Source organism: Sarcophilus harrisii, chromosome 5 (assembly GCF_902635505.1).
Source record: "Sarcophilus harrisii chromosome 5, mSarHar1.11, whole genome shotgun sequence".
NCBI lineage: Eukaryota > Metazoa > Chordata > Mammalia > Dasyuromorphia > Dasyuridae > Sarcophilus > Sarcophilus harrisii.
Genome location: NC_045430.1, coordinates 124715905 through 124743520, shown reverse-complemented (window position 1 = coordinate 124743520; position 27616 = coordinate 124715905). Strand labels below are relative to the sequence as shown.

Sequence of the window (27616 nt, the reverse complement as noted above, 5' to 3'; positions counted from 1 at the left end):
CCACTATGTTTCTAAGGGACCTAATTCCAAGCCCCAAATTCTAAGCCCAGAGTATTCTTTCTGTCTCCCCATATCCTCACAGAAAATCAAGTACCTAGAATAAGAGCAGGACAGTAGAATATATTACAATGCATGCCTTTTGTTCAGTTTAAGACCAGTAGGAGAGGCCTGGGATCACTGTCCAAATCCTCACTCCAGTGTGCAGTCTGCCAAACTGTGCACACAGACATGACAGGGGATTTTAAAAATGCACCAGAGACAATGTACCTAATGGACCAGAGGTTCCCTGTTGAGGAAATCTGGGGAGAGATAGAAAGATCTCTGAATCTGAACAAAGTGCTGTGGGAGGAAGCATCTCATTGAGTGGGAATCTACTTTTTTCCATTTTTTGCTTTCTTCCAGAAAAGGAGGAGGAGGAAGAAGAAGAAGAAAAAAGGAGGAGAAGGAGCAAGGAGGAGGAGGAAGAAGAAAAAGGAAGGAGGAGAGATGAGGATGGAGAAGGAAGAGGAAGAGAAGGAGGAGAAGGAGAAAAGAATGAAAAGAAAAAAGGATGAAAGAACAAAAGAAGGAAGGAAGGAAAGAAGGGAAGGAAGGAAGAAGGAAAAGAGGAAGGAAGGAAGGGAGGAAGGAAGGGAGGGAGGGAGGAAGAAGAGAAAGAAAGAAAGAAAGAAAGAAAGAAAGAAAGAAAGAAAGAAAGAAAGAAAGAAAGAAAGAAAGAAAGAAAGAAAGAAAGAAAGAAAGAAACTGTGTAGTCTGGCTCTATCCCTAGAAAAGCCTGTAAGCAATTCAGGTAGTATTTCTTTACACAATGGATGAGTGAAATATGAGCCATGGTGCCAAAATCAGCAAGAGGAGCAAGTGATGCGCATTCATCTCAGAAGGAGTCTGGATACCTTTCAGAAAGAACAGGGGATCTAAAAACAGAGACACCAGCTCCCATTCTGGGATGACAGTCATAAAATACAAGTTAATTTGTGTTTCACAAGATAATGTTAAGGACAGATGTTCATGGAATTTACCCCTGGCCTAGTTGTAAGCCTGTGAACTACCATCACTCTAGGCATATAATAGTGTCCTGGTCAAAATTCTGACAGAGGAAAGTTCTAATCTGTCAAGGGTTGAAAACTCCCTTCCCTTCCCCCCCTCAAAAAAAAAAAAAAAAATCCAGTAGAGTCCTGAATTTCTTAGACCTGGCCACTTAAGTGATCATCAGTTCTACTTTTATCAACAGATCCCAAAAGTACTGAGTGAATTACCTAAGGCCCTTGAACCAAGAATAGAACCTATGACCCCTGACTCCCACATCAGTGTTTCTTGTTCTATATCACATGAAAGTGCCCCAGGACTTGAAGTTTGAGGACCTGAGTTTCCCTCTTGTAATCTGCCAGGATATGTGACTCAGATCAGAGTCTGAGTCCCACACTCCTCATCTATAAAGAGGAAGGAAGAGAGGAAGGAGGAAGGAATAATCCATGTGCTAATTAGTGACCAGAGTTGTTTTGAGGATCAATGAAATAATGTTGTGAATCATAAAAAATAGCTATTTTAGTCATTATTAATAATAATAATCAATTAAAGATTTTTGATTTCTTGGTTTCTCTTTGCCATTGTCTTAGGGAAAAAAAACCTAGTCAAATTCAATTCAAGGATTTATCCATGCTCTTTTCGGTGATCTCCCCAATAAGACAGGCAAAAAGCTTGCTAAAAGAAAATCTTATTTGATCATACTCCCAAATGTAGAAATGTAAGAATGATATAATCTTGGAAACAGGCTACTGGTTCATCATATACTTCCATTTTAGGGTAATTTTTACTCTCAGAAAACATGTTCCAAGAGGAAATTATAAATAACCTCCTTACTTTAAAATACACCATAATTCAGATGTCTTGCCTCTTTTTTTATTTTATTTTTTTAAAGATGAGATATCCCTCTCTCTCCCAGTCAATCTTGGGCTGAGTCACTGCTGATCAGCAGAGAAGTTTTAACTTCCTTCATTTTCAATCTGGATCAGTTTGCCCTTCTCAGAGGGGCTCTGGGCCACTCCACCCCCACCCTTCTGGCACCAATATGGTGCCAGACACTGCAGATACCTGATCATATTGTATTTCTCAGAAATCCCAAGCTCAAGCAATTAACAATCCATACATAACCTTCTCAGTACAATGGACTCCCTTCAGACAGGCTCCCACCATATCCAGAGCCACATAATATTTTAACCCCATTATTATTCTTTCTTAGCAATTAAATTGTAAAAAAATTATTTGGGGAAGATGATAATTAAATAAGCAAGTGTAAGATCCACCAAAACCAAAACCACTTTGGTTTGTTGTTTATTTTTGTTTGTTTTTGTGGAACATGGAAGGGATGAGGGATTTAAGATGATATTTTTCTGTCCTAGGGAAGTAGCATAATGTGGTGCTGAACACAGCAGGCTTAGAGTAAGAATGACCTGGGATGAATTCCCTCCTCAGACAATCAATAGTTCCATGATCCTAAGCAAGTCAACCTCAGTTTATTCATCTGTTAAAATGGGATATGAATAGCACCTATCTCACTGTTTGAAGGATCAAATGAGATAGTACATGTAATTCACTTTGCAAACTTTGAAGTGATTTAAATGTAAAATAGTGTAATCTTGAAAATAATCCTTTTTAAGGAAATTTCAGTGGTGTGGGGAAAACATGAACAATCTACAGTTTTGTTCAGGGCATGTCAGAATTCAGGTGTTTCACCACAAACCTTCTGGTCTGTCAAGCCTCGAGATATTAAAGAGCACTCCTTGTTCTCAGTTTCAGGCTCACGAAAGACGGGCCAAAATGAAGGCTAACGATGAGAAGCACGTTAAACTGAAACCAATCCAAACTTTGGGAACTTTTCCAAGAGGTTGATTGATTTGGGGATGTAGGTTCTGGGAGTTCCTACTTCCTCTCCTCAAGTTTATCCAACTGCTAGCTACTTTTCTGAAGGTGGAATATGAGCATTATCAAAATGCTTAAAACCATTTTTAAAAATCCAAAATGTCAATAAGAGCCAAGGTCTATTGATTTCTCCATTTCTTATTCAGTCATAAAAATGTGTCTGAGGGGTCATAAGCTAAAGTCAAAATCCTGAATATATGAATTCATTATTAAAAGAGTTTAGAAATCTTAATACTATGCAGTAATTCCCCCATGTGTTTTTTCCCTATGGTTTGGACTTTAAAAGAAAAAAATAGATAAATAAACCACCCATCCCCGGTTACACTTTTTGCTTCTCAGTTATTTCCCCTGAATATAAATATAACTGATATTTCAAAAATGAGACAAGACAGACAGAAAATTAATTAGGGATACAGTTTACTCAGAAACATTGTAGCAATACATTGGTCAACAGCACTTAGTCTGGCTTTTTTCTGGATTAAACCCCTCTCTAGTATTGCTCTCTGAGGTGCTTTATCGAAAACAGAAAAACTGAAAATGTTAAGATAATATTCTAAAGAACAAGCTGACTCATTGTCACCATGATCTTTATATTAAAAATAAAAACCAACCCTTTGCATCATCTAGAAACACCTTAGTATGTTAACACAATATACAGAATGATGAAATGACGTTTTTCTGAGGAAGGAATATGGTCAAATGCGTCAATACAGCTATATTATTTAAGACTCAAAGTTGTTGGGGTGTTGCTGTGTTGGGTTTTTTTTTCCCAAAGAATGTAAAGAATTTGAACTCCCTGTTCTCAAGGTGAAAGGGCATTTACTCAAATCTACTCATGAAGAAAAGAGGTGGCAAGTCCTGAGACATTGTGACTATGACAAAATTTACCAAGTTTAATATGGCAAAAGGTGAGATTATTCCTTTGGTGCTTCAAAAGTAATCAAAAACAACATTGTAGATGGTTAATTAGGAGCCAATAAGATCTCCTTTTGCATCTCAGCAATTCTCTACTCCTTTATTTCAACATTGAGTTTTAGGTTTAAGATATTTAAGAAAGCAGAGAGGTGATTAACATAGATTTTTCAATGTGCACCATAGTTACACATTCTGTCAACAGAGTAAAAGGGAAATATACAGCTTTACAAAATGCTTATTTCATGTCTCGCAAACATTCCAATAAATCCTTCACTGCGGTGTTATTCCATTCAACAGTAGAAAAGCAAAACAGAAATGAAACCCAAGAGCCAGCCCAGTTCATTTACATCTTGAACATTACCACAAGGAATCCATCTGCAGCAGTCTCATCTTGTGGGTTTTAGACAGGGAAAGGTCCCATTTTCTCCTGTGGGAACTTTGCCTACCCAGGTCCCACAGGGATTTAAAAGGAAAAAAAAGGGAAAAAAAAGGAGGCAAGTCAAGGAAACTCAAGCTTGGTGGCCATGAGAGTTGCCTCAGCCACAAAATAAACTCTTCTGGGACAAACTCAGACCCCCACATACACCCAAACAATTCCCCGTAGGAATAGATCATGAATGTGGAGGGTTAAAATTACCTCCTTGTGGATACAACTTACATTAGTTTTTTCAAAAAGCTTCATATATTTAAATAAGCTACAGCTACCATATTCTATGAGAGCTTGGCCATCGCTTCGATGACATGTTATCTTGTGGTTTAAAAAAAAAAAAAAAAAACAACTTGCAGCTTTTTTTTTTCCCCAACAGACTGTATTAAGGCAGTGACAACTAGCACAGAACACAAAGGGATCTAATAAATCAGCCAGGCTGCTCTCAGAAGGACTTGGGCCAATGAAGGCCTCAGTGGCTAACATGCATGTTGGTAGCTCATACACTGCTACCCGCATTAGCACAGGCCGCAAGAGGAGTGAGTGAAAAGACAGATGCCGCTGTACCCGTGGAAGCTATTTAATAAATATCAACAAAAAACAAAATGGAAAATAAACCCTCTAGAGCACAACCACCTTAGGTCAACTGAATGTAATCTAGTTTATTCAACCAAAAAATAGAGAGAGGAAAAAAATATTAAAACAAAAAAAGCAGTTCTTAACACTAGCAGTAAATAAATTTATACAATTCAGTCTGTATAATATGATGAAATAAATCTACATCTTTTCTTATTTTGGTACTTTGAATTATACATACAAACAACAATTACAGGGACTTGTTCACAATGCATATAGGTCTGGAGAATGGCTATCTGAAAACCCTCCGTGGCAATATCGGAATGTTAACACTGATTGCCTGGAATTGATTGTGTTTCTTCCTATGCAGAGGCCCACAGCCTTGAATGAATGATCTGCCTATGACTTATTGTTTTTCTTCTTTTTTTTAATGTATCAAACAACTGTGGCCAGTAAAAGAAAACACAACTGGCAGTTTGTCCATGTGGGTATTAGACCTAGTTTCTTCTTACTTCCGCACTTTTTTCTCCCCATATTCTTTAAATTTCTCGGTGTCCTTCATGCCCTTCTTACAGCTACCCAGATGCAATAAAGTCTTCCTCAAATGTACAGTATTTCTTACAATATAAGTTATATGCAATGTTCAGCATTTTTTTTTCACAGCACTAGAGACCCTGTTAAATAGGGAATATGAGTCTGAATGGCTTATTCACAAATGGGATCCAGATTCAGTGGTTGAGAACATAGACACCACAGTGAGCTCCTTTTAAAAAGTGGCAAACATCACTTTGCTTTCTGCCTTCAAATAACATATTTCCATCATTTTTAGGCTTCATGATACTGCTCCTGCAAAAATGCAAGTATAAAGGGGAGGGGGAGAAATCTCACTTTGAGACCTTTAAGCATTGAACAGGAAGTCTAACCCATGGCAGTGACCATGCTGGATGGATGGTGAGGTCCAAAAGAGAGGCTGGATGGTGGGTGCATCGGTGTTGGAGTAGTCAGCATGTGACTGGAGTGGCTAAAAGGTGAAATATGACTGAGAGAAGACATATGTCTGGAGAGGGCGGCCGGATTAAACGAGCTGCTTTTGGGGAAGTCCTCCAGGCTGTCGTGAACCTTTTTGCATTTTTTGGATTTGCTAGACATTTTTCGGTTTCTGGTCTGGATGCCTTCCTTCTTCATAGTCAGGGGTCTGTTAATCTAAACAAAGATTAATTATATATATTTTTTTGCTTTCATACTAGCTCCAAAATGGCCAAAGGCTCTCATACATCATCACTACCACCACCGTGCTATAGATCTCTCTATGCTATGCTCTTCCCCTCCTTCCTTCCCACTTCTCACCCTTCCCCTTTCTTCAGGAAACTCTGGGGATATACAATTCCATTCTCATTCTCAGGGACCAAGAGTTACAAGTTATTATACATGAAGTAGAGTTTTTCAGTCAGTTTTGTTAGTATTATTTTAGGGAAATTTCCTCAAGAAACCGGGGTTCCAAAAGAGCTCATTTTAGGGACCTAATCACGATGGCTTCATATCTATAGTTTTTTTCCTTAATTCTTCTTTTTGACATTTCACCCAATGCCATTTTGCTTATATGATGATCAAAACAGAATCATAATTTGTGACATCAAAAGATAAATCCATTCTTACTCTGAGCTGACCCAGGCAAGTACTGATGAAGAAAGAGTAGTTATCTCAGAAACTCTGGTATTGAGTCACTCTTAAGCAATTTTTGGTTCCGTCCTGACCTTTTCAGAATGAGCCTTACACTAAAATGTCCCTTTGGCATGTACATTTTCCTCATTTTATAGGTTGTTTTCAGCTCTACAGACTTTTTTTAGAAAGGAATTGCTCCCCTCATACTCTCCACTAAAACTAAAACCCTTACAAGTTGTTAATTTGGCCTTGTATCCACTAGTCTTCGGATCTGCTGATCCTAATAAATAGTCAACAATCAATCAATCTACCTAAGCCAAGCCCCATTTGGTCCATGTTTGGGAACTGGTAGACTCAGATTAAATGTAAATAGCAATCATTTCTGCTTTGGTAGAAATTCTGAGGGTCTTCCCCTCGCAGATTTATTTATTTATTCATTTGTTTATATTTTTTTTGGACTAAATAAAAGAGGAGATCCTTTGCCTCAATTGCTAACTACCCTTAATCACTGAATGGGTGCAGCCTCAGTCAAACAGACCAGTTGAAGCCCTTAGCTTAAAAAGTCCAAGGTCTCCCATTACATACAGGGTCAGCTCTAGTCATCCTGATCCATATCTTGCCACTGGACCCAGATGGCTCTGGAGGGGAAACTGGGGCAGGTGACCTTAAATAACCCTCCCTGACTTAAATCCAAGTCACTAGCATGTCATGGCATCAGCTCCCTGATACTTATACTTATATACTTAGAATTTTTTGTTGAAAGTTGAGGACAAACAACAATCTATAAGTAAAGAATAAATGACTTAAAAGACAATTTGTTAGATACCGAAATAATCCCAGACTAAGGATGAAAGGTCAAGCATGGCAGGTATTGAAAGTCTATAGCAAAGCAAGGTAAACCTCAGTTACTGCTCCCCCCACACTACCCTGCTCTGAGAAGCATGCTACATTTTAGCCTCAGAGACTTCCATCTCTTCTGAACTCATCTCATTTCTTCTTTAAAAGAGATTTAAGTATATATAAGATATATATATCTTAGTATATATAAGATATATAAGTATATATGACATATATGTATATATAAGATATATATATATCTGTATATATAATATATATATAAGATAATGCCAGGAGAGAAATATAATTCTTTGACTGTTATTTCCCATACCTGGTCAAGGTCAGGTGAATACAAATCATGGTCAAGCATATATCCATCAACCTGTAGGGCCTGAACTTAGGCAAGTCACTTAATAATTGCAGCTCAATCCATTTTGTATTATTTCCAAGGAAAAGGAGGTGAAAAGGAGTAAGGAGTTAATGGTAAAGTTTGAATCTGAAGCTTTGGTATCCCAAGAACCTGCTCAATCTTCCTAATGTACCTTGGGGCAGAAACTGCCCTTTCCAATTCTGCTTCTTGTGTCAGAAGAGATGATATCTTCCAAAGCTCAAGGATATCCCCAGTTCCTTTTACAACTAGAAAATGGACACTGAGGAAAATAATCATTAAATACCAAACAGGTTCCTAGAACTAGCACTATTTCAGCTGGTAGCATTAAGGACAAAAATTCCTAAGAGGATCTCGGAGTTAAGATTTGAAAAATAAACAGGAATCTAGATCCAAAAGTTGGTATGACCTCCAGGATATAGGACATAGAGCTCATTTTCTCGTTGCTTTGGAAGGGCTAGGACACTTGCAGCAGCATAAATAAAAAGGCCATTCCCAAAATTAAATCTATGCGCTCTCTTTCATCAGCTTTTATATCATGGTCAACCCTGAAGTCTCCAAAGATGACAGCTCCCTCCTATTCCTTCTATCATCTATTGTCATCTCTAGCTAGGTAAGAAACTAGGTGTACAGTGATATCCAGAGAGTAAAATCTACAAAGGCACATCTCCATATGCTGATATCTTGATATTCAAGCAACAGTACATAGCCAGAATCTAAGTACAATATCAAGATCCCCAGATAACATAAACCTAGATAACTAACTACAATGTCACCTTGATCCAGTGATGTAGATATGCAGGTAGCTGAACACCTAGATAACTAACTAGCAAGAAACTCATTGCTGCTATTCACAGGTATCTAGATGGGCAGGAGAAACATCAAAGACCATGAAAAGGAGAACTGATTATTTTCTCTAGTTGCTAACTTGTATACCAACAGTTATCTCAGGATGGATTCTTTTTATCACTACACAAAGTAAAAAAGCTAGTCATAGTCATAAATTCCACAGCGGCTAAACTTCCCCCATTGAGAGGATTCTTCTGTTAAGAATGGAATGGGAATAAAGAGAGAAGTTCCCTGGGAAGTGTCAAAAATGGCCAACTTTTTTCAAACCAAAAAGCACTATTTTAAGGTCACCTACTACTATTACTATTACTACTACTACTACTACTACTTATCTTTGTGACAATCTTTCTCTGTTTTCTCAGCTATAAAATGAGAGAATTAGATTGAATGGCTTCTGGGTCCCTTTTAGTTCTAAGTCTAAGACGCTATGATTTTTACATTTATTCTACAGGAAAGTTACTTTGTTGAAAGTTGAAATTTGTGTGGTTAACTTCATATAACTGTTAAATCTCAATCTGTATGGGAAAGAAACATATTTACATAATAATGAAATATCAGACTCCAGCAAAAAAAAAAAAAAAAAAAACTTAGTGAACATCTAATCCAAGCTTTCTGTTAAGTCTGAATATTTTAGTGATTTGCTCAGACCAGAGCTGGAACCCAAATGGAACTTTTAGTTTTCCCACCTTTCTGAGCTACCTTTGAGAAAATCAAATAACTTAAAAAAAAAAAAAAAAAAAAAAAAAAAAGGAGATAGTTTTCTTGTACATCTCCTATTGGTCCTGATCCTACTAACTTTAGACAAGCAAGCTTTGAGTCCAAATTGGTAGAGAGCCAGATCATATAACAATTGAGAAGTGACATCTCTGAGTCAAACAGGGAACAAGAGCAAAATGAAATCTACTTTTCTGTCTGAGATAGAAGTGCCCATCTTATACCCAATACCCTGGATTCCTGATTTGTCGAGGAGTGTCAATTAAAATCTGACAATTGTTTTTGAAAGATTTTTCTTTTAATTGGCATTATATATATGGCAGACTGAAAGTATGTGTGCATATACCCAGAGATACATATTTTTGTCCTCTGAATAATTCTGAAGGAGAAAAAAAACCTGGAAACCACTCCGGCAGGGCCTAGAATTACCAAGACAGCCCAAGATGATATCATAGATTCATCAAATGGGGCTCCCTAAAGCCTTACCCTCAGGGCAGCATTTCCCCCAACTGAATTCCATGAAACTGGCAATCTGTATGATGTGAACAGAAGTGCCAAGAGAACAATTTGATTTTATTAATCCCTTCTCATTTGAAATATTAAGTCTGAAATAATATATGTAAATAAAACACTATACTTAGAATTTTTCAATATGAAAGCAAGCTTAATTTCCTTTCTTTTGTTAAAAATTTTTCCTAGGTTCTTTTTTATCCCAGGGGCATTCTATAACCCCAGATTCCATAGAAGAGCATTTAAGGGTTCCATCAATTTATTACAAGCCCAAAAATGTCTCACAGCCAAATCAGTTTAGGAAATGCTGCCCTGGGCAAATACCAAAGGAATGGGCTGAGCATTCCTCACAGAATATTCTGCATTTCTTCATCTCCTTGCTTCTATTAGGCAGGGATTGGTCCACTGGCAAATTGTGAAACAACTGAGAGAACTGAGAGGGTAGAGACCTTCTCCAGAAGTCTTTACAAGGACGTCTACCTCTCCCACAGAAAACTAAAGTCACTACTAATCGTGCCTTTGCCTCTCCTCCTTTCTCACTTTTCTCTTTTTATTCCATGGAAATCCTCAACATAAATGCTCATCCCCACTCTGCCAAACCCTGAAGAAGGGAGCTCTTACCAGTGGTATCAATAATAAAGATAGCAATAAATCTATCTACATTGAACCTCCCAGAAATTAAGCACGCATCTTTAGCTCTCTCTCCACTCAATGGGCAACAGAATTCCCCTCAAGTTAAAAAAAAGGGGGGCCTTCTTCTAAATTGCTTAAAAATGAGCACCCATTTACACTTGAGTACAATAACAAATGGGAACCATATGAAGAGAGCAAAAATCACAGGTTTTACAAAAAGAATCTGAAAATACTTAAAAATTCCTTCCTAAATGGAGAGTAGTTCTTTCGGCAGAGGGAAGGTCCATGAAGGCTGGGGTGTTTTCATTATCCTTGAACAATGTCAGAAGAACCCAAGATATTTTGCAGGAAAAAACTAAGGAGAAGGACTTTCCTCTCCAAATCCCAAGTTTTCTTGGTTGAGGTGGAGATTTTGCCAGAAGAGCCCTTGGGCAAAAAAAAAAAAAAAATTGTCTTTCCTTTCCTTCCCACCAGATTTAGACAAGGTCAGAGTGGTCAAGAATCTTGAGGGGGAGGGATGAGAGAGACTAAAATGTCTTCATTCCAAAGCTTGGTTTTTTAAAAGATTTACTTTACTAAGGTGGTCCATGGCACTAAAGTAAAGGTCATGGCCCTGAGGGAAAAAAAATGGAAATAGATTTTAAAAAAGAAGAAGGGAAAAACAGTGGGAAATATAGGAGAAGCCAATAATAAAAATGAAAATAAACACAGCTATCCCCCGGAAGAAAAAAAAAAGTGGAAATTATGAGTATTGTGAATATTATTATTAGTGATTCTTCTGTCAATAAGATTTGAGAAAGCACTTGAGTCTTTCTTTTGCTGCCTTCCTCAGGGTTTCTATGCATGTGCAAGCTAGTTAGAACAAAAACATAAATGAAATTTCTAAGACATTTCATTTCAGATCTCATAGATGGACTCCATTGAAAATATGAAGCAAATAGTTAGCCATGTCTTTTTCTAACACCTTCCCACCACTAGCCCCCTTCACTCCTCAGTCATATAACCTTTCCTCTTGGCTTTAGAGATTGAAGCCATACATTATAATTCTACTTCTCTTTTCCTCTCTTTGGAGGAAGGGGGGGGGGGGGGGGGGGAAGGAAGGAAGGAAGGAAGGAAGAGAGAGAGAGAGAGAGAGAGAGAGAGAGAGAGAGAGAGAAGGAAAGAAAAAAAGAAACAGAAAAGGAAAAAAAAGGAAAAACAAGGAAATATCAAAAATATAATTGCTGACTTCTTTTTTGTTTTCTAAATTTTTTTTTCTTGTAAAACCAAACCAGGAATACTTAGCCATATCACATTTCAACATTGCATGTTGTGTTTTCCAAATCAGGTTAAGCGGATAATGTTGTTCTGTGTGTTTAAATCTCTCTCAACTTAGCACTTATATGGCTAAACTATATTGCTACTAATACAAGGATCTTAAAAAAAAATTAGTAAAAACAGGAATGCTCCAAAGTGACTCCTGGTACATTCATTATATTTTTAAATATTTGAAATATCTATGATGTCATTCACATGAGAACGCCTACTGATGCAGTTCATGGCCCCTCCACCCCCAGTAGATGATATTCATGAGTTGCTACGACCTCAAAAATCATAACCTAGTGACTGCCCTTCTTTGGACATTAATTATAATTAAACAGTGACCTGGGGCCAATACTTGCCCAAATAAAGTCAGTTCCATTAACTGGGAAGTCAGAAAAGAAGCAAGAAAGCTTTAAGTGTAGAATCACGGCTGCCCTAGTAGATTCTTTGAAGCTACATTTACACTTACATTGTGTAGCTTGTAGTAGAGTCCACAGGCGTTACACACGGGATCTCCATTGGCATTTCTCCTCCACAGAGTTGTAGTGGTGGTCTGACAGTTTGCACAGGACGTACCAGCTCTTCTGGCTGCAGACTGGGGTGGAGGGAGTGGGTAGAGAAAGGAGAGAAAAGAGGTAAAAATACGTTAAGACTTTGAAAAAAAAAAGAAAGGAAGAAAGAAATCGTCATTGAAATCAAAACTAGCAAGTAGCCCACATGAAAGTGATGATCCCCAAAATCGGCTTAGACAAACCTAAGCAGAGCTAATTCATACATATTAGAATACATGGGTCTGACTATTTTAACTTTAACCTCATATTTGGTCTGAGGTAAGTGAGTGGGGGCTGGGGATTGAAGGAGTAACCTTACAGGGGAAATAAAAAGCTATCCTTAACACTTGGAGGATAGCCACTCTCCCTCCAGACACCCCCAGAACACACTGGGAAATTACTTTTTTGAGGCCTACAGGCCACAGCATGAAGTTTCACATCCCCCCCAGGCTAGTAGTTCCACTTCTTGGGTCCCGGCCTAAAGAGCTGCTTTCACGGCAGAGTTTCCAGTTAAAATCAATATAAACAAATGCTACTAAGCAAATGGGAACAGTGACAATGAGAGAAACCTAAAGCCACAATTCCATCAAACTTGGGATATACAAAATAAAGGAACAGAAATGGAAAAAGTCCAAGTAACAAAAGGACACAATTACCCAAAACAAACAAACAAAATACAAGATGCAAATAATATATGAAAGAATATCGGATGTATTTGGATGAAAGTAGTTTATCCTTCAATAACTTGTCAGTTAAAATTCAGAATATTTTGAGATCACTGTTGAAAGAGGTATATCATGCAGCCTATGCTTCCAAACTTTATTCCTTGCTACTCAGGAAAAACAACCAACTCTCTCATACCTCAATTGCTTCAAGCCAACGACACAAACTAAAAACAAGGAAATTTGTTACTCAATTAAAACATTAGATCTTCGTCAGCCAAATAATCTGATTTTTTTTCCTCTTCCTCCCCTTCTTCCCATATTTCTTCCCTTTTCTCCTTCCTCCTCAGCCCTCCCCCCATTCCCAAACACCTTGACATACGCTTAATCGTGCCAAAACATTAAGTAAACCAATCGAACCATCCCCTACTCCACAGAGTGGTAAAGTATCAGAGGCAATGCCCATGTTATCTATTTGTCTGTATCAAATGAGATATCTGTAATGCATTGAAGCACAATGCTTGGCACATAGTAGGAGTTTAATAAATGCTTGTTACCTTTCCTGGACTTCCTGATTATGTCATTACATTTATCTTTCTTTAAAAGGATAGAGTGCTGGATCTAGAGTCAGGAAGTCTCATTTTTCTGAGTTCAAATTTGGCCCTAAACATTTAGAGCCTGTATGCCTCAGTTTCCAAATCAATAAAATTAGCTGGAGAAGGAAATGACAAACTACTCTGGTATCTTTGTCAAAAAAAATCCCCAAATGGGGTCATGAAGAGGTGGACATGGCTGAAAAATATGACTGAACAGCAACCATTATTTCAACCATTTTTTAAGTTCCTAAAACTATTTATCTGCTTTATTTTTCATTTCTAACTCCTTAATAGTACTGGAAAATTATTATTTTCTCTCTGTGGCAAAATTTTATTTCTTTACAATTTTCATCACTTTCTGCATCTTTAAAAGAAATTGTGGGGGGGGGAGAAACTAAACTATACACTTGAAAAAAAAATCTATTATATATTCAATGTCTCCCTCTCACTTAAAGATGCTACCACCTTTCTCCTAAAAAAAAAAAAAAAAAAAAAAAAAAAAAGGCAGGGAAAAGACATGGAACATAACCATTAATCAAGTAGCTTGTGTTTCAGGAAAATCAAATACGATATAATAACCAGAAAGTGAAGTTAGATTGGCTCTGTTTAATATTACACTAGGAGAAAAATTAAACCAAGCATATGAAATTGCCTCCTCAAAATTGATAAATCAGTAACAATAATGTTTCAGACTCACTAAATTCCTTAATTCCCAAATATCAATCACACAATTTTTAGAAATGTGATTTTGCTCTCTAGACAATACTGATTTAGAAATTAAGTTTAAAAAATACCATCCCTGAGGAACCTTGGTGATCTATTGCTAACCAACTTGTGGACTATTTATCACATCCAACAGCACTAATACCTAATTCTACATAACTTGAAGTCTTTTAAAACTGTCACCTCATAAAGGACCACAGTTAACAGTGAAATTCCCAAGAAATCATTTCATATATACATTCTTAAAACGAAAGCTACTAAACAAATCAAAAGTATTATTTTTCATAATTACTATAAACTTCCCTTGATTATTTTAAATAATCAGTATTTATCAATATCAATAAACTTGATTATTTTAAAAATGATTCTCAGATGTTATTACTTTTCCCAAACCACCATATATTATATACTCTTATATGGATGTAAGTATTATATTTTGTAAAAATATAATGCTAGTTCAAAAAACCCAAAAGTTTTGTTATTATGGTATGGATATAAATATTTTATTTTACAGATATATAGAGCTACCTCAAAAAAACCACAAAAGTTTTACTATATTTTATCATAGGAATATAAGTATTATATTTTACATATGCATAAAGCCAGCTCAAAGCAACAAACACAAAATAAAACAAACTTCAAACCCAAACCAAGGCTAATGTGAATAATGGCATGAATTCAAACAGACTGCAAAAATGTCTTCTGTCTTGCAGGCTTTACACTATTTATGTAGAATCTCTTTCAAAAGCCATATTCTTCAGCCTATTGACAGGAGGCAAACTGCAATAATATTGCAAGTAGTTCAACTACTTTCTGGTTATAAGAAATTCTGAAAACCCTGATGGCATTAAGAAGGGGAAAAAAAAACACTACTTTTCTCCCTTAAGAGATTATTTATATGTCCTGTATTAGTTTATTTAATGGTAGATACATATCTTTCAGAAATGCTCTATTATAAACTCACGTATATTTCTCCAAATCTCAAATTATCTGAGGCAGGAAGAGAAAATAGTAAGCTAAGGACACTATAGAGTTGGAGGAAAGAGCTTTATGGAAGAGAAGAAAACAGAGGTTCCATAACTCTAGCAGTTAAAATGTCACTGAAAGATAAGTAAAATCTGAATAGATTTCAAGTATATTTCATTTCTAAGGAACTAAAGGTATACATTTCTCCAGAAAGGATGATTAAGAAATGAATGACAGATGAAAATGCAATAACAACTGAACTTTAAAATGAAAATCATTTATTACTCAGAGTTCCTGTGCTTTCTTGGGAAAGCTGAGTCAAGGCATAATGGTTAAAAAAAAAAAAAAAAAAAAAAAAAAAAAAGTGTCTTCCCTATCTGCAGTTGGTACAGACAATAAGTCAAGAAAAAACATATCATTTGCAGGTAGCCCCTGTATGTGTGTATACGAAATCCCCCTATAGTTACATACATGCACCCGTGTGCACCAGCACACATGCATGCACACACACACAATGTTTTCTTCCTTTTTTCTTACTTTCTGCACCTTAAGGGCATTAAAACATTTTAGGACAAGAGGGTTTTTTTTAAACCAAGACCAGGTTTTGGGTGATTCAAAACATTCTTCTATGGTGTGATCACCCTCATTTTAAGCTAACACCTCCAGCTGCTTTTTTCAAGTCCTTCTAGTTTTGATCCGTTCTAACATCTTAATGTTTGAGTTGGGGAAGCAGAGCTGTTGTTTATGAGTTATCTCCAGTGCTCAGATATCCGGCAGCTTTTTCCTAGGAAGTTAGCTTTGCACATAAGAGAAAGGAAAAAAAACAACAAACCTGTATGTGGGGGGTTGAAAGAGTTGAAGAGAAGACTGACAGAAAAGAGAAAAAAGCATGGAGATCTATGACTTGCCAAACAATCAAAGCCTTGTGAGCACTTCCATCCCTAGAAAGTTTTTCCTTCTTCTAGAGAGGATGTGAAAGGTGTTGGTTGATGGGAAGTGCAACTACTTCTTTAAAAAACATTACTGAAACCATTTTTCCCTTAGATTTTGGTGGATGCTAATTCATCTATTGCTCTACAAGGGGAAATTCCTCCTCCTCCTCCCTTTTTGAGTCTTCAGTGTTCATTGAATGTCATCATCACTACACCCATAAAAAAAAAAAAAATGGTCCCTCGTCTATCTATTTTTCTGTGGCTAAAGTTTATCATTTGCTAAGCCATCTTTATCTTTCCTATATGGATCTAATCAATTTTGTCTTTAGATTCAGTCAGCACTACAAACAAACATCCCTGAGATATTTTTCTGGGTCATGTGTCTCAGTTTCAACACTTACAAATGGTGACTCTGGACAAATTACTCAACCTACATAATCCTCTGTCTTTTTATAGGAAAGGATTTTATAAATCTAAACAGAACATAGAAATGAAAACTATTATTAATTAGGGGTGGGAAGGATATTGGCACAGGTCTACTTTCTGTAATATTCCTAATGGGCAAGAAGTTAAAACAGAAGAAGAACCAACATATTAATGATCCTTTAAATTTCTCCACTTTTCCTAGTCATGAAAGTTCGGGGGGAAGTAATAAAATTTCTCTCAGAGGAATTTCTCCAGTGAAGAATCTTCAATTCTTAGTTCCAAAGAGGAAGAAAGAGACCATTTCGGTTTTGATAACCCGTTGATTATTTACTTACAATCCAACTAACAGACAAATTGACTTTGAATTCATTACATTTATGACTATGATTAAGTATTATCTTTGGGATTTCTAACTCAAAATTATTCTACTTGCTATTCTTTCAGTAACGAAACCCTCTTTGGAAGAAATACACCTTATAAAGAATTCTTCCCAGTGGGGAAAAGCATAATATTGAGTTTCTAGTATATTTTAAAATCAACCAGTTTGGTGGTGTAAAAGCAATCCTCCTAATAAGGCACAGACCCAAATTTAGTATCCTGTCAGACACATTCTTAATAAATCTGATGTGGGGATCTAAAGAGAAAAAAAACAAAAAGACGGAGAAACCCTTCTCCTGAACAATCTGACATGATTTGGGGTTGTCCTGCCAATTTCCTGGAAAAAAAAAAAAAACCTCCCCTTTCCTGAAGGGAGGAAATTAAAAACACAGAAAGGTTAGTGATTGGATCAGTGCTTCTCAAGAACTTACCAGCCTTCGCTTGGGTTTAATGAGGGGTCGGTTCTGTCCATTCATTTTGTGGTAGAGTCCACACGCATTACACAGGTAGTGACCAGTACCATCTCTCCTCCACAATGGGGTTGAGGTTGCCCCGCAGTTTACACACTCCCTGCCTTCTGGAAACAAGATTACATATAAGTCACTTATGGAAAACACACATGAAGGCTGAGTAAACTAGGGTGTGGGCTGTAAAGGGAAAATTGGAAAAAAGGAAGGGTTTTTTTCCCCCTCTTACGGAGGGAATTTCCCCCAATTCTTGTTGAAAATATTGATTATCTGTTCCTTCCTTGTATAACTCCTATTTCACTCACACGTACAAATACTTCTCAAACTTACATATGGCTAAAAAAGTAACAAAATTTTGCCCTCTTTGGGGGGGAGAGGAAGGTGTTAAGGAACTTGATGGGGAAAAATTGAGTCTCTACAAAGAGCAAAGCTGATTTCAAACTTAAACTATTTCTCTGAGAAAATATTAAATCCAAGGAAAATTTAAAAACTTAGCTGCAATGTCTCAAAATAAAAGGAAGAGAAAACGGGATGACCTATTTTCATTTCTTGTTTTCAGATTAGTGTAAATGTTTCTACATATTGATTAGACAGCACATATTAAGAGAAAATATAAAGATGGATGCATAGATAAATGGATAATAGATTTATCTATTGATTGATCAGTTGGAGTAGTTGAGAGAAATTAAATAGACCTTTAGATTCATATTCCAACTAAATTGTAAATTCCATTGGATAGGGGTCAGTAAATTAAGAGACTATCCCATCCCTAGTAATATTATTTATCTATAGACATTCCAGTGTTAAGATTTTCACTGGTTTTTATTTAACTGGACTCAGAAATAGCTGGACTTTAACTCAAAATCAAATAGGAAAAAGACAAATTTTGATTAAGGGGGACAGAGAAGTTTCAAAATGGAGTTAATGAAGAAGAAAAAGAAAACTCATGAGAAAAAGGGAATGCTAAGAGAGAAATCCAAAAGGAAGGAGATGAAAACCAGAAAAATTGTTGTCAGAGCAAACTGCTGAAGGGGAAGAAGGGCCATAGGAGTAACTGGTTAATTGTAGTAGGCTAAAGGGGCAAAGACTTCTTTGTTGTTGTTGTTTGTGGAAAACTAAGCCAAGCAAAGCCATGTTTTCATTGTTGACCGAATGAGAGCCCAGAAGAGAGACAAGAACATGGAGACCGGTGTAATAGGAGAGTTTGTAGAGCAATTTCTTTCTAGCTAAGTTGCAACATGACCTTTTAAATTATTTTTACTAGAGTGACTCTAGCACTTTGCTCTCTTGGTGACTTTGGTGAATTTTCCTGCCCATTTCTCTCACCCCTTCTTGTTGACCTCTCTGACCCTATTCCTATCCTTGCCCTGGGTTCTTCTTGTTCCCTTTGGATATCTGACCCTGGCAGCCAATTCCCTTATAGGACTTGAGGATTAATCATCAGTGATCCCAAGTGTCTTCAAAGGTCAAGATGATTAAACTTGAATTATTTGGAAGAAAGGGAAGTAGGGAGAACCTCCGAGGGTCAAAAGGTTTTGTTTCAAGAAAGAAATAAACAAATTGAAGAAAAAAGTACATCAGGAAAGTATGAAGTAGAAGCTAAAGGAAAATTTAGGAAAACTGGATCCCTGAAAGAGGAGAAAAGATGATTTGGCTTCTGCTCTTTGGAAAGAGCACAGTCCGAACCTGGGGAAAAAGGGAGAATGTACCTGTGAGGGTTTCTATTTCATTCACTTTCAATTCCAGTTCCAAACTGATGGGGGAAGGGACAAACGTATAGAAAACTAAAAACCATTTGTCCTTTTTTAATCAGCTTAAAAGGATTTTATTGTTAACTGTTGTGTTGTTTGCTTGTGTTTATACTTTTTTGCATTGACTGGTTTAAGAGGGATTGGACTGTAGGAGGTAGCTGAGTTTGTTGAAGACTTCATTTCTAAGCTTCTTTCTATATCTAAAATTCTACACTCAGCAAGTCTTTGGGTGAGTGGGTGGGAGTTGTGAGGAGTTCCCCCTTTGGATGTTATATCCTAAAGTTTCTAAAGAATGTTTGAGTTAGGCATTTTATTTTGGGTCCTATCTAAAAGGAATGGAAAAAATAGATTTGTATAAAGAAAAAAAAAAAAAAGGAGGAATGGAAAGAGTTAGAGTACAATGAGTCCTGGAGCTACCCCAATAGTCCCCTGAGAGGCAAGGGACCTTCCTGAGCCTACAACACAACCTAGATCCCTTTGGCTTTTTCTTGTGGTCTGTCCCTGGACCATTAAGTCTTCTGGCACAGAAAAGACCCGATACAAGTATCTGTCTCTGCAGACAATCTCTCTACAATTTAACTCACTAAAGTAGTGGTCAAGGAGATGATTGTTGCAAAGACCCACTTAATTTCTGGTCCTGTGATAGGAAGTAAAAGGCTAAGTCTAGCCTATCACCTCCTCACGTCTTCAAGTTTGAGCCCACCCCCAACTCAGCCCCAATAGGAGTCTGTGATCTCTGAAAATCCAAGTTTACCAGGCAGAATGGTTCCGTGAAAGGAATCTCTGACAGGTTTTGTCTGTTTTACTTTATTTTCCCGGAAAAGGAAAGATGACAGCTTCCTTTTCAGGGGGAACTGCTGAGTGTTAAATCAGGGGAGCAGCTGATTACTTGTACCACATTAAGCCTGGGTCTAGGCACTAGCGGGCAATTCATTCTTAATTCATTAGGGGTACAGGGTGTGTTGGGGTTTTTCTGGTTGCTGTTGCTTATTTCAAGTCTGTGGCTTCTTGCAAGTTATCAACTTTTTTTTTTTTTTAATAGATGATGAGACTCTCTGGCATTCTCTCTCTCTCTCTCTTTTTCCCTCTTTCTCTGTTTCTTTTTTCCTGTGCTTTGGGTGAGCAGCTCACAATGACACCTCCCTTTAGGTGTCAGAACCACAGAGCTGTGAGGCCTCTTGACATTCAACAGCCAGTTTCAAACACCACTTGCTTCTTGGTTTGGTTGTTCGGGAGCCAGCGGCCATCAAACCAAAATCAGAGAGGACTGGAAATAGAGCTGGGATGGGGGTGGGGTTGGAGATGGAGGGAACCGCAGGCTGCTTTGCCCAGGGAGAGGGATACTAGAAATGACCCTATACAAAAGGGTTTAGTTCTTTTTCCCCTTAAAGGTGTATTTGAGCACAAACACCCAGGCGTTAAAAAAAAAAAAAAAAAAAAAAAAAAAAAAGCCATAGCCACTCTAACCACAACTTCAACCGTTCTTCCAAAATGCTTCAGCCCCTCTTTCTCTTCTCTTCATTTAGTAATCAAATTGACTTTATGGTGATATTTTTTAATGATAATAACAGCAACACTAAAGCTGCATGAATTCCCTTCCCACTTGCCTCAGAGGACCTTCCTTTCCACCAAATCGTCCTTTTGAAACAACCTTTCTCTCCAACATTGTCCCCTAACACCCACATGCCCAGGGTTGTTATTGGGGGGGAGGGAGAAAAGGGGGAGTTGTGATGTGGAAATGGGAGAAAGGGGGAGGGAGTAAGGAGTAAAAAAAATCAGGTTGAAATTGAACCAGGATACCAAAAAAAAAAAAAAAAAAGTAGGTGTTCCTAGTTTTGGTTTATGTTAACCACAGCCTTCTTTTCTACATAATCAGATAGTCCTTAGACAGGCATACACAAAAATGAGGTGGGGGTGGGGAACAAAACTAGGGAGAAGAGATCAGGAAGAAAAAGGGTGTTTTTTGGAAATGTTTCTCTCCCCAGTCTTTTCCTCCAACCACCACCACGACCATCACCACCACCACCACCACCAAGGTAGGCTGGGGCACTACCTACAATTATCTATCTCTCCTTCTTCCCTCTAGAGTGAGGACTTCTATATCACTCCCTAAAATACAAGAACCTTGCTATCATTAAAAATCAGCTCACAAACTTAGCTCCTCTTCCTCACGATTTCTAGTATCCCAAATTAAAATTTCTTCTAATAAGCTCCCTCCCCTCCCAACAACCTGACCTCAAAAATAGCCCTTTTCCAAAGCACAATAGGTCTCTCTCTCTCTCTCTCTCTCTCTCTCTCTCTCTCTCTCTCTCTCTCTTTTCTGTCTCTCTGTCTCTCCCCTCCTTTCTCTTGCTTTTTGTCTGTCTCCATCTACCCTCCCTCCCTTTTCTCCCTCTCATCTACTTTCATGTACAGAACATGCAGGTCTGAGTTTTTTTGTCAGCCTAACCGCATCCGGACTCTATTAAAGTTCCTGGCGCGGGATAAACAATGCAACTGTCGCGTGCAGCAGTCTGAAAATAATTGGATTAGCTAAAACATATCAACTAAATAGAGACAGTCCTGCTCAGACAGTCGGAGTAAATGTCACCCTGGAAAAAGCCCTGAAAACTGATCTCATGGTTCCTGGGCTCCCAAGCCCCTACCTACACAGTAGGGGGAGGAAAACCACCAGAGGCCTTGGAAACTCTGGTTTGAGGCTGCTCTTCTCACCCACACAAGGCAGTGGGATTTCACTTTTTCTTTTTTTACAGAGAACCCACTCAGGTTGCAAAGTCAAGAAATGTAGGCTTTTCTGAAGAAGAATCTAGCCTTAAACAGCAGAATCTAAAGGCAATATCACACACTTCACAAAAATCAATCAATAAATAGAACTTGAAAAACCTTTCTCCAGAATTCTCTCTGACTCAAATTGCTCTGATGGGAGACAAAATTGGTGAGGCTTTTATTTTATTACTTTGAGGCAAAATTCCTAATTCAATTGTTTATTTTTACTTTTTATAATTTGGCTTTGGTTCAATCAGGTGGCTGCACCAATAAAATAAATATGCCCTATTTTCGCCTTAGACTTGATTTGTGTGAATGAGAAAATGTATGAGAGAAGATCACACCTGAAAAATCTTTCTATGTTCTTTTCTATTCTTTAAGACTTGCATGTCAAACTTAAGGCATTTTCCCTCTTACTAAATTGAGAGGACAGGGAGAAAGAAGGCACAGAAAGAGTGTAAGAAATTAATAATAAGATATAGCTTTTGATTTCAAATTCAATATTGTCTTCCCCTTGCTATCCTGGTCATTCCTCCTTTATTCTCACATGGAGCCCTATCAGGCAAGGTTTTTCCTCCTATTTTATGAATTTATTATTTTCATTAGGGTCTTCCTCCCTGCCCCCCCCCCAAGAGTTAAGACTCTCCTGCTATAGACTCAATCTATCTTTTTTTAAACTGGGATGAAGTCAGGAAACCAAACTAAACAGATAGTACCCGGTATTACAGGGTAATTCGAGTTTTACATTCAGGAGTTTTAATTTTTATATTAGACATTAAAGATTTTTCTTTTGGACTCCCATTTCAGCTTGGAAAGTGATTAAATGTCATTTTCAGCATACAAAAATTCTGGTTTTTGAAGAACAGGAGTATTATTTCGGCTTTAGATTTCTTCTTTTCCCATCTACTCTTTAATTGCAAAGGCCTTACACTGAATCAGTTTTTCTCTTAGATTTTAAAGACCAGAGGGATAAGATCGGACATGTTTCAAAAGTAGTCCCTGGTTTGGAAGAAAGAGAGACTAAAGCAGTAATACTTAGAAGAGTTTAAAAAAAAAACCAAACCCTCTGCTGTTTTTCCCATGCAAGGTAGTGAGCCCTCTAATCACTTCCCTAATCTAAAGGGAAAGACACGAAGATTAGGTTCCAGGGCAGAGGAGAGAAAAGAGGGGGGAAAAAGAGGTCCGGCAGAGACCAAGACAGATCCTACCTGTGCTGGATCTTGCTTTTGGCCTCGACTTACATCCGAACCCTGTGGGCGATCCTCCCAGCAGGGTACTGGGAGGGAAGAGTCCAGGGCTATATTCGGGGACGTAGGGAGGATAAGTGGTGATGGGATGATGGGCAGATGAGGAGGCTCCCCCAAGTGTAGCCATGCTGCTCCGAGAGTGAGATGACTCCAGCTTCATGGTGTCAGGAAGGGACACCTGGTATTTAATGCACTCCTTCTCATCCTGCCGAGCTGAACCGGCTGAGCCTGGTGTGGAAAGGGACGGGTCCGGGGAAACATCCTTAGGAGGGGTGGGTGGGAAGGTGAAGAGATGTGGGCTAGAGTGACCGCCGGACAGTGAAGAAGATGAAGCCGGCGGGTAGACCGAGAGGGGTCCCGGGGAGCCGTGGTGGATGGAGGTCTTGGAAAAGGGACTGAGGTTCCAGGGCGAAGCACTGTGGTGACTCCCCAGGGCCTTGCCACCGTCCAGCCAGGGCAGGGATCCGTGAAGAAGAGGAGGGCGGCAAACTTGACTCCCTGCAGTGAAGGGGAATGGGGGGACAGATGAAGAAAAAAAGGGCAAAAAAGAGAAGCGGGATTGAAATCACACTGCTGCAATATAGTGAAGGACTCAAACATATCAGGGCTGCTCTGAAACTTCCTCCACCTCTCTACAAAGAGCGGCACAATCTATGCTAACAAGTGTGAAAGCAAGGTGGGATTTCCTTCCACGTTTTGAATGGTACCTAGGGGGTGGATCCCGACCCAAGATTTCTTTAGAAAAGGTGAAAGAGATCCTTGCTGCTGTTTCCTAGTCTTTATTCGTGGACATTTGGGCCTATAATTTCGTGGATAGACAGGGTCTCATACTTTACTTAATGTGTCCTAAAGTCCTTCCTAAATCACATCCCCTCTTATCTTTTCCCTAAAATCTAGTTTGTTTCTTTTTAATAGATTTCTCCGCTAATCCCAGATTCTTTAATATCTTCTTATACCACTCTGATCCCATGATTGATCAGGTATGAGTACTGGAAACAACCAAGTTACATAGGGACAAGAATTTCCCTCCAAGTCCTTCCTTCTCTTTACCTCCTTCCTTCCTTCCTTCCTTCCTTCCTTCCTTCCTTCCTTCCTTCCTTCCTTTCTTCCTTCCTTCTTTCCTTCCTTCCTTCCTTCCTTCCTTCCTTCTTTCCTTCTTTCTTCCCTCCCTCCCTTTCCCCCCTTCCTTTCTTCCATTTTAAAATGGAAGTATTTTCAGTACATTTAAATTCTTTAACATCACAATCACACCTCACTCTGCCTGTATATAAGCCCCTGGCTGAGAACTGTAGAAACAGGAAGGGGAAAAAATGGTTTTGGAAATAGGATAGGGGAAATTTGAGGGTTATTTCTTGGCTAGCTGAATGCCATACTTGCTGATGGCAACCTGGCTACTTCCAAAAGGACTTGGATGTCTTTTGCTAAAAGCTTTAAAATGTTCTATCAGAGAAAGTGTCCGAGGAGGTAAGCTGGGGATAGCAGGCTCTCTGCTTTGCTCCCCCTTCCAAGACAGGTCAGATGAAAATAAAATGAGCCCCAGATGGACTCTCAAAACAAAGACTGAATTGTAACTTGGAATAAGTATTAGATATTTATCACCTAGGATGACTTTGGGGTAACACATATCTCACTTTAAATACACATAAACCTGAGTTAGATATAGCTGAACTCAAAGTGAAATGTACACATTAGAATTGTACCTACATCGATCGACACATCTATTAATCTTTTAATCCAACATTCACATTAATGTTTACTATTCTAATAACCATTAAAAACAATACTGAAACTAAAATCAGAGAGAGGAAGGGGAGGGGATGTGGAAAGGGAGTTCTTTGAACATAAAGGGTCAAGATTCATTATTATCCAGGAAGTAGTATAGTAAATAACATTAAGTCTGCATCGATTGTATTTCCACTTAACTGCTGATATGCACTGAGTAAGGGCAAAGAGCGCCCCATCGGCAGAAACAATTGTTTTAAAATCTGGTAACTGCAGACCCCAGAAGTCTGGTACTGAGGAACTCTGTCAACAATATATAGAAGGAATCTGGGGGTAGAAGGTGGGGAACCATTCTTGGCATAGAAACCCCATGTTTTGGTCTGTCTCCGTTTTGCTTCTTTCTTTTACAGAAATCGATTTGTTTTAAAATCTTAGAGTTTTTATTTAGAGACTGTTATGTCCAGGTTGTTTTTTTTTAAATATACTTCTAAACTTCTCAGAGGAAGAAAAAACAGTGTAGCAACTTGAATTTTTCCCTAAATTAAAAAAAAATGGAAATTTAATTCTTAATCTTTAAAGGGACTTCAGTGAATAATAGTAGGCCTTAAAGAGGGAATTAGGAAAGTATATCTTCAAAGAAAGATTGAGAGTGAAAGCGATTCCCAAGAATTCTGAAGCAAAGTTGTCAGGAAAATTCCATGGAGCCGGGAATCTAAGAAACCTTGAATCCTTAAAAGTAATATTCAGTCTTTCTATAAAATGTCTTGCTTGCTTTCCAGTCTACAAATATGAATTATATTTCCCTAATACCAAGGAATCAAGAAAGCTGCAGGGATCTGAATATTCTGCCTTTTAGGCAAAGGCCAGAAGAGTCATACATAATAAATAAATTTCTTGGACTGCTGAAAGTTTGCCTGAAGTTGCAAATACAGAGATGCTTCCACAAATCAGTTGCCCCTACTCAGAAAGAATTTCCAAAATATAAAAGTGCCAGAAAAAAGTTCTCTTAGATAGTTCCCTCTCTTTCAGTTCTCACCCATGCTTGAAATACAAGCTGTCTGGGATCCTCAGCTACGGAGACATTCACAGTTGGGGGTGTCACAGCCTAGCTGAGGCAAACTAGGTGGTCCCCCTAAATCCCTGCCCCTTCCTCTACTCTGAGTTTCCAAGATGCCCAAATCTAGAACTCAGCCTGAAGAAAATCAACTCTGGCCAGGTAGAGGGCTTGCTAGACCCCTATTGTGTATTCCTAGTAGAACCTACACCTTTGGATCAAAGGACCACTCATTGCAAAGCCTACATCGTTGGATCAGAGGGCAAATCATTAGCCCTTTTACTGTTATTCACACCACTCAGGTAAAGTTTTTTTTGTTTTGTTTTGTTTTTTTACAAAATAGATGGCCTTTGCCCTTTCTGTTCTGAAGATTCTATTTAGCCCCTAACCAGAAGGAGCAAAGGAAATCAAATTTACTTATCCTTCTCCCCAACCCCTCCAACGTTCCTACGCTTCCTTCATGTGAAACTGTCTCTTCATCAAAGCTTAGGAGAGGTAGGGAGGATAGGCTGGGGTGTCTAGAAATTTGGGCCCAAGGAAGGAAAAGAGAAAAGAAAGAGATCAAACGTACTCACCATGATGGGTCGGAGGATATCTCTGAACGGTGGCCCTTACAGAGTTTCCGTAGTAAGACGGGACGTGGTTGCCTTGTCCGTCGATGTTAAAAAGTACATCCACTTCCTCTGGCAGAGGGTACTGTGAGGGGTCCATGTAAGAGTGGCTGAGCCCCGGGTGATGAGTGTCTGGATGCTGGCCATTCAGAACTGCCGGGTGATGGTGACTGACCCAGCGAGGTTGGTCCGTAGTCACCTCCATCTCCTCAATCACGCTCTTGCGCACGGTCTTCCCCGGAAAGACAGCTCAAAATTTTGGAGGTGTTCGGATTTTAGTTAGGGGCTGAATTTGGGGGTGGGTGGTGGTGGGTTTTTTTTTTCAGTTGCTCTTGTCGGTGGTGGGGGATTTGTCTTGTGTTTCAGCGAGGAAGTTGTGGGGAATAGGGAGAATGGAAAAGAAGAGGAAGGGAATTGGTTTTTGTCTTTTGGAATTGTTTCAGAGAAGGGAGAAAGGGAAAAATAATAAATTCCAAATAAATGGGGGAAAGGGGAAGGAAGGAATTTTTATGGTGATGATTTAAATTTTTAGAAATAAAATTCTCCACGGATTTTCCTCAGCTCTTCCAAGATGAGTCTCTCTTCGAGTCACCTGCAATGGAAAGAAAGGGAGAAAACTGGATGAGCCCTTAAGTACTTTAGCGCCTGAGTTTTATGAATTGGCAACACCTCCCATACAGACAGATCACAAGCATGCACACACACGGGCACATACATAGAACAGAGGCGTTTATAGCTTGCAAAACTCGGCATAGATACACACGCATGACTTCTAAGACATTAGCTGCAAACTATATCAACAATGGTTTTTCTTTCCTTTTAACACACACACACCCCACCGCCACCCCCCGCCACCCAAGTCCAGTGGATTCCTGCCTCCGAAAAAAAAAAGTCAGTTTTTTTTTTGTTTTTTTTTTGTTTTAAAGAGCTCAAAGGGACAAAAATTTATCCCAGGCATATTACAAGAGCCCCTGGTCTGTGAAACTCTAACACAGCAGTGTAAATGTTCAAGCCTGTAAAAATCCACTCCTT

General features: G+C 38.4%; 1 protein-coding gene across 2 annotated transcripts; it reads right to left on the bottom strand.

Moving 5' to 3' along the window:
* Window positions 1–3319: 3319 nt before the first annotated feature.
* GATA3 (GATA binding protein 3) lies at window positions 3320–27050 on the bottom strand. 2 transcript variants are annotated; one of them, XM_003771407.3, is made up of 5 exons: window positions 26549–27050; window positions 23159–23695; window positions 17398–17543; window positions 12202–12327; window positions 3320–6040 (listed from the first exon to the last, which is right to left on the bottom strand). In XM_003771407.3, exons 1-5 carry the CDS (start codon window positions 26787–26789, stop codon window positions 5756–5758), a joined length of 1335 nt encoding a protein of 444 aa, XP_003771455.1. In that variant the 5' UTR covers window positions 26790–27050; the 3' UTR covers window positions 3320–5755. The 2 variants fall into 2 exon arrangements, with proteins under 2 accessions (XP_003771455.1, XP_012406327.1); XM_012550873.2 differs by having other exon boundaries at window positions 17398–17540.
* Window positions 27051–27616: the final 566 nt, after the last annotated feature.

Excerpts from the sequence above, each read along its gene's own strand:
- GATA3 (XM_003771407.3), bottom strand. The coding sequence starts at position 26,789 with ATGGAGGTGACTACGGACCAACCTCGCTGGGTCAGTCACCATCACCCG. Across the intron at positions 12,328-17,397 it reads TTAAACCCAAGCGAAGGCTG|TCTGCAGCCAGAAGAGCTGG; the intron begins GTAAGTTCTTGA and ends CCTCCACCCCAG. Across the intron at positions 6,041-12,201 it reads TCTACTACAAGCTACACAAT|ATTAACAGACCCCTGACTAT; the intron begins GTAAGTGTAAAT and ends ATCTTTGTTTAG.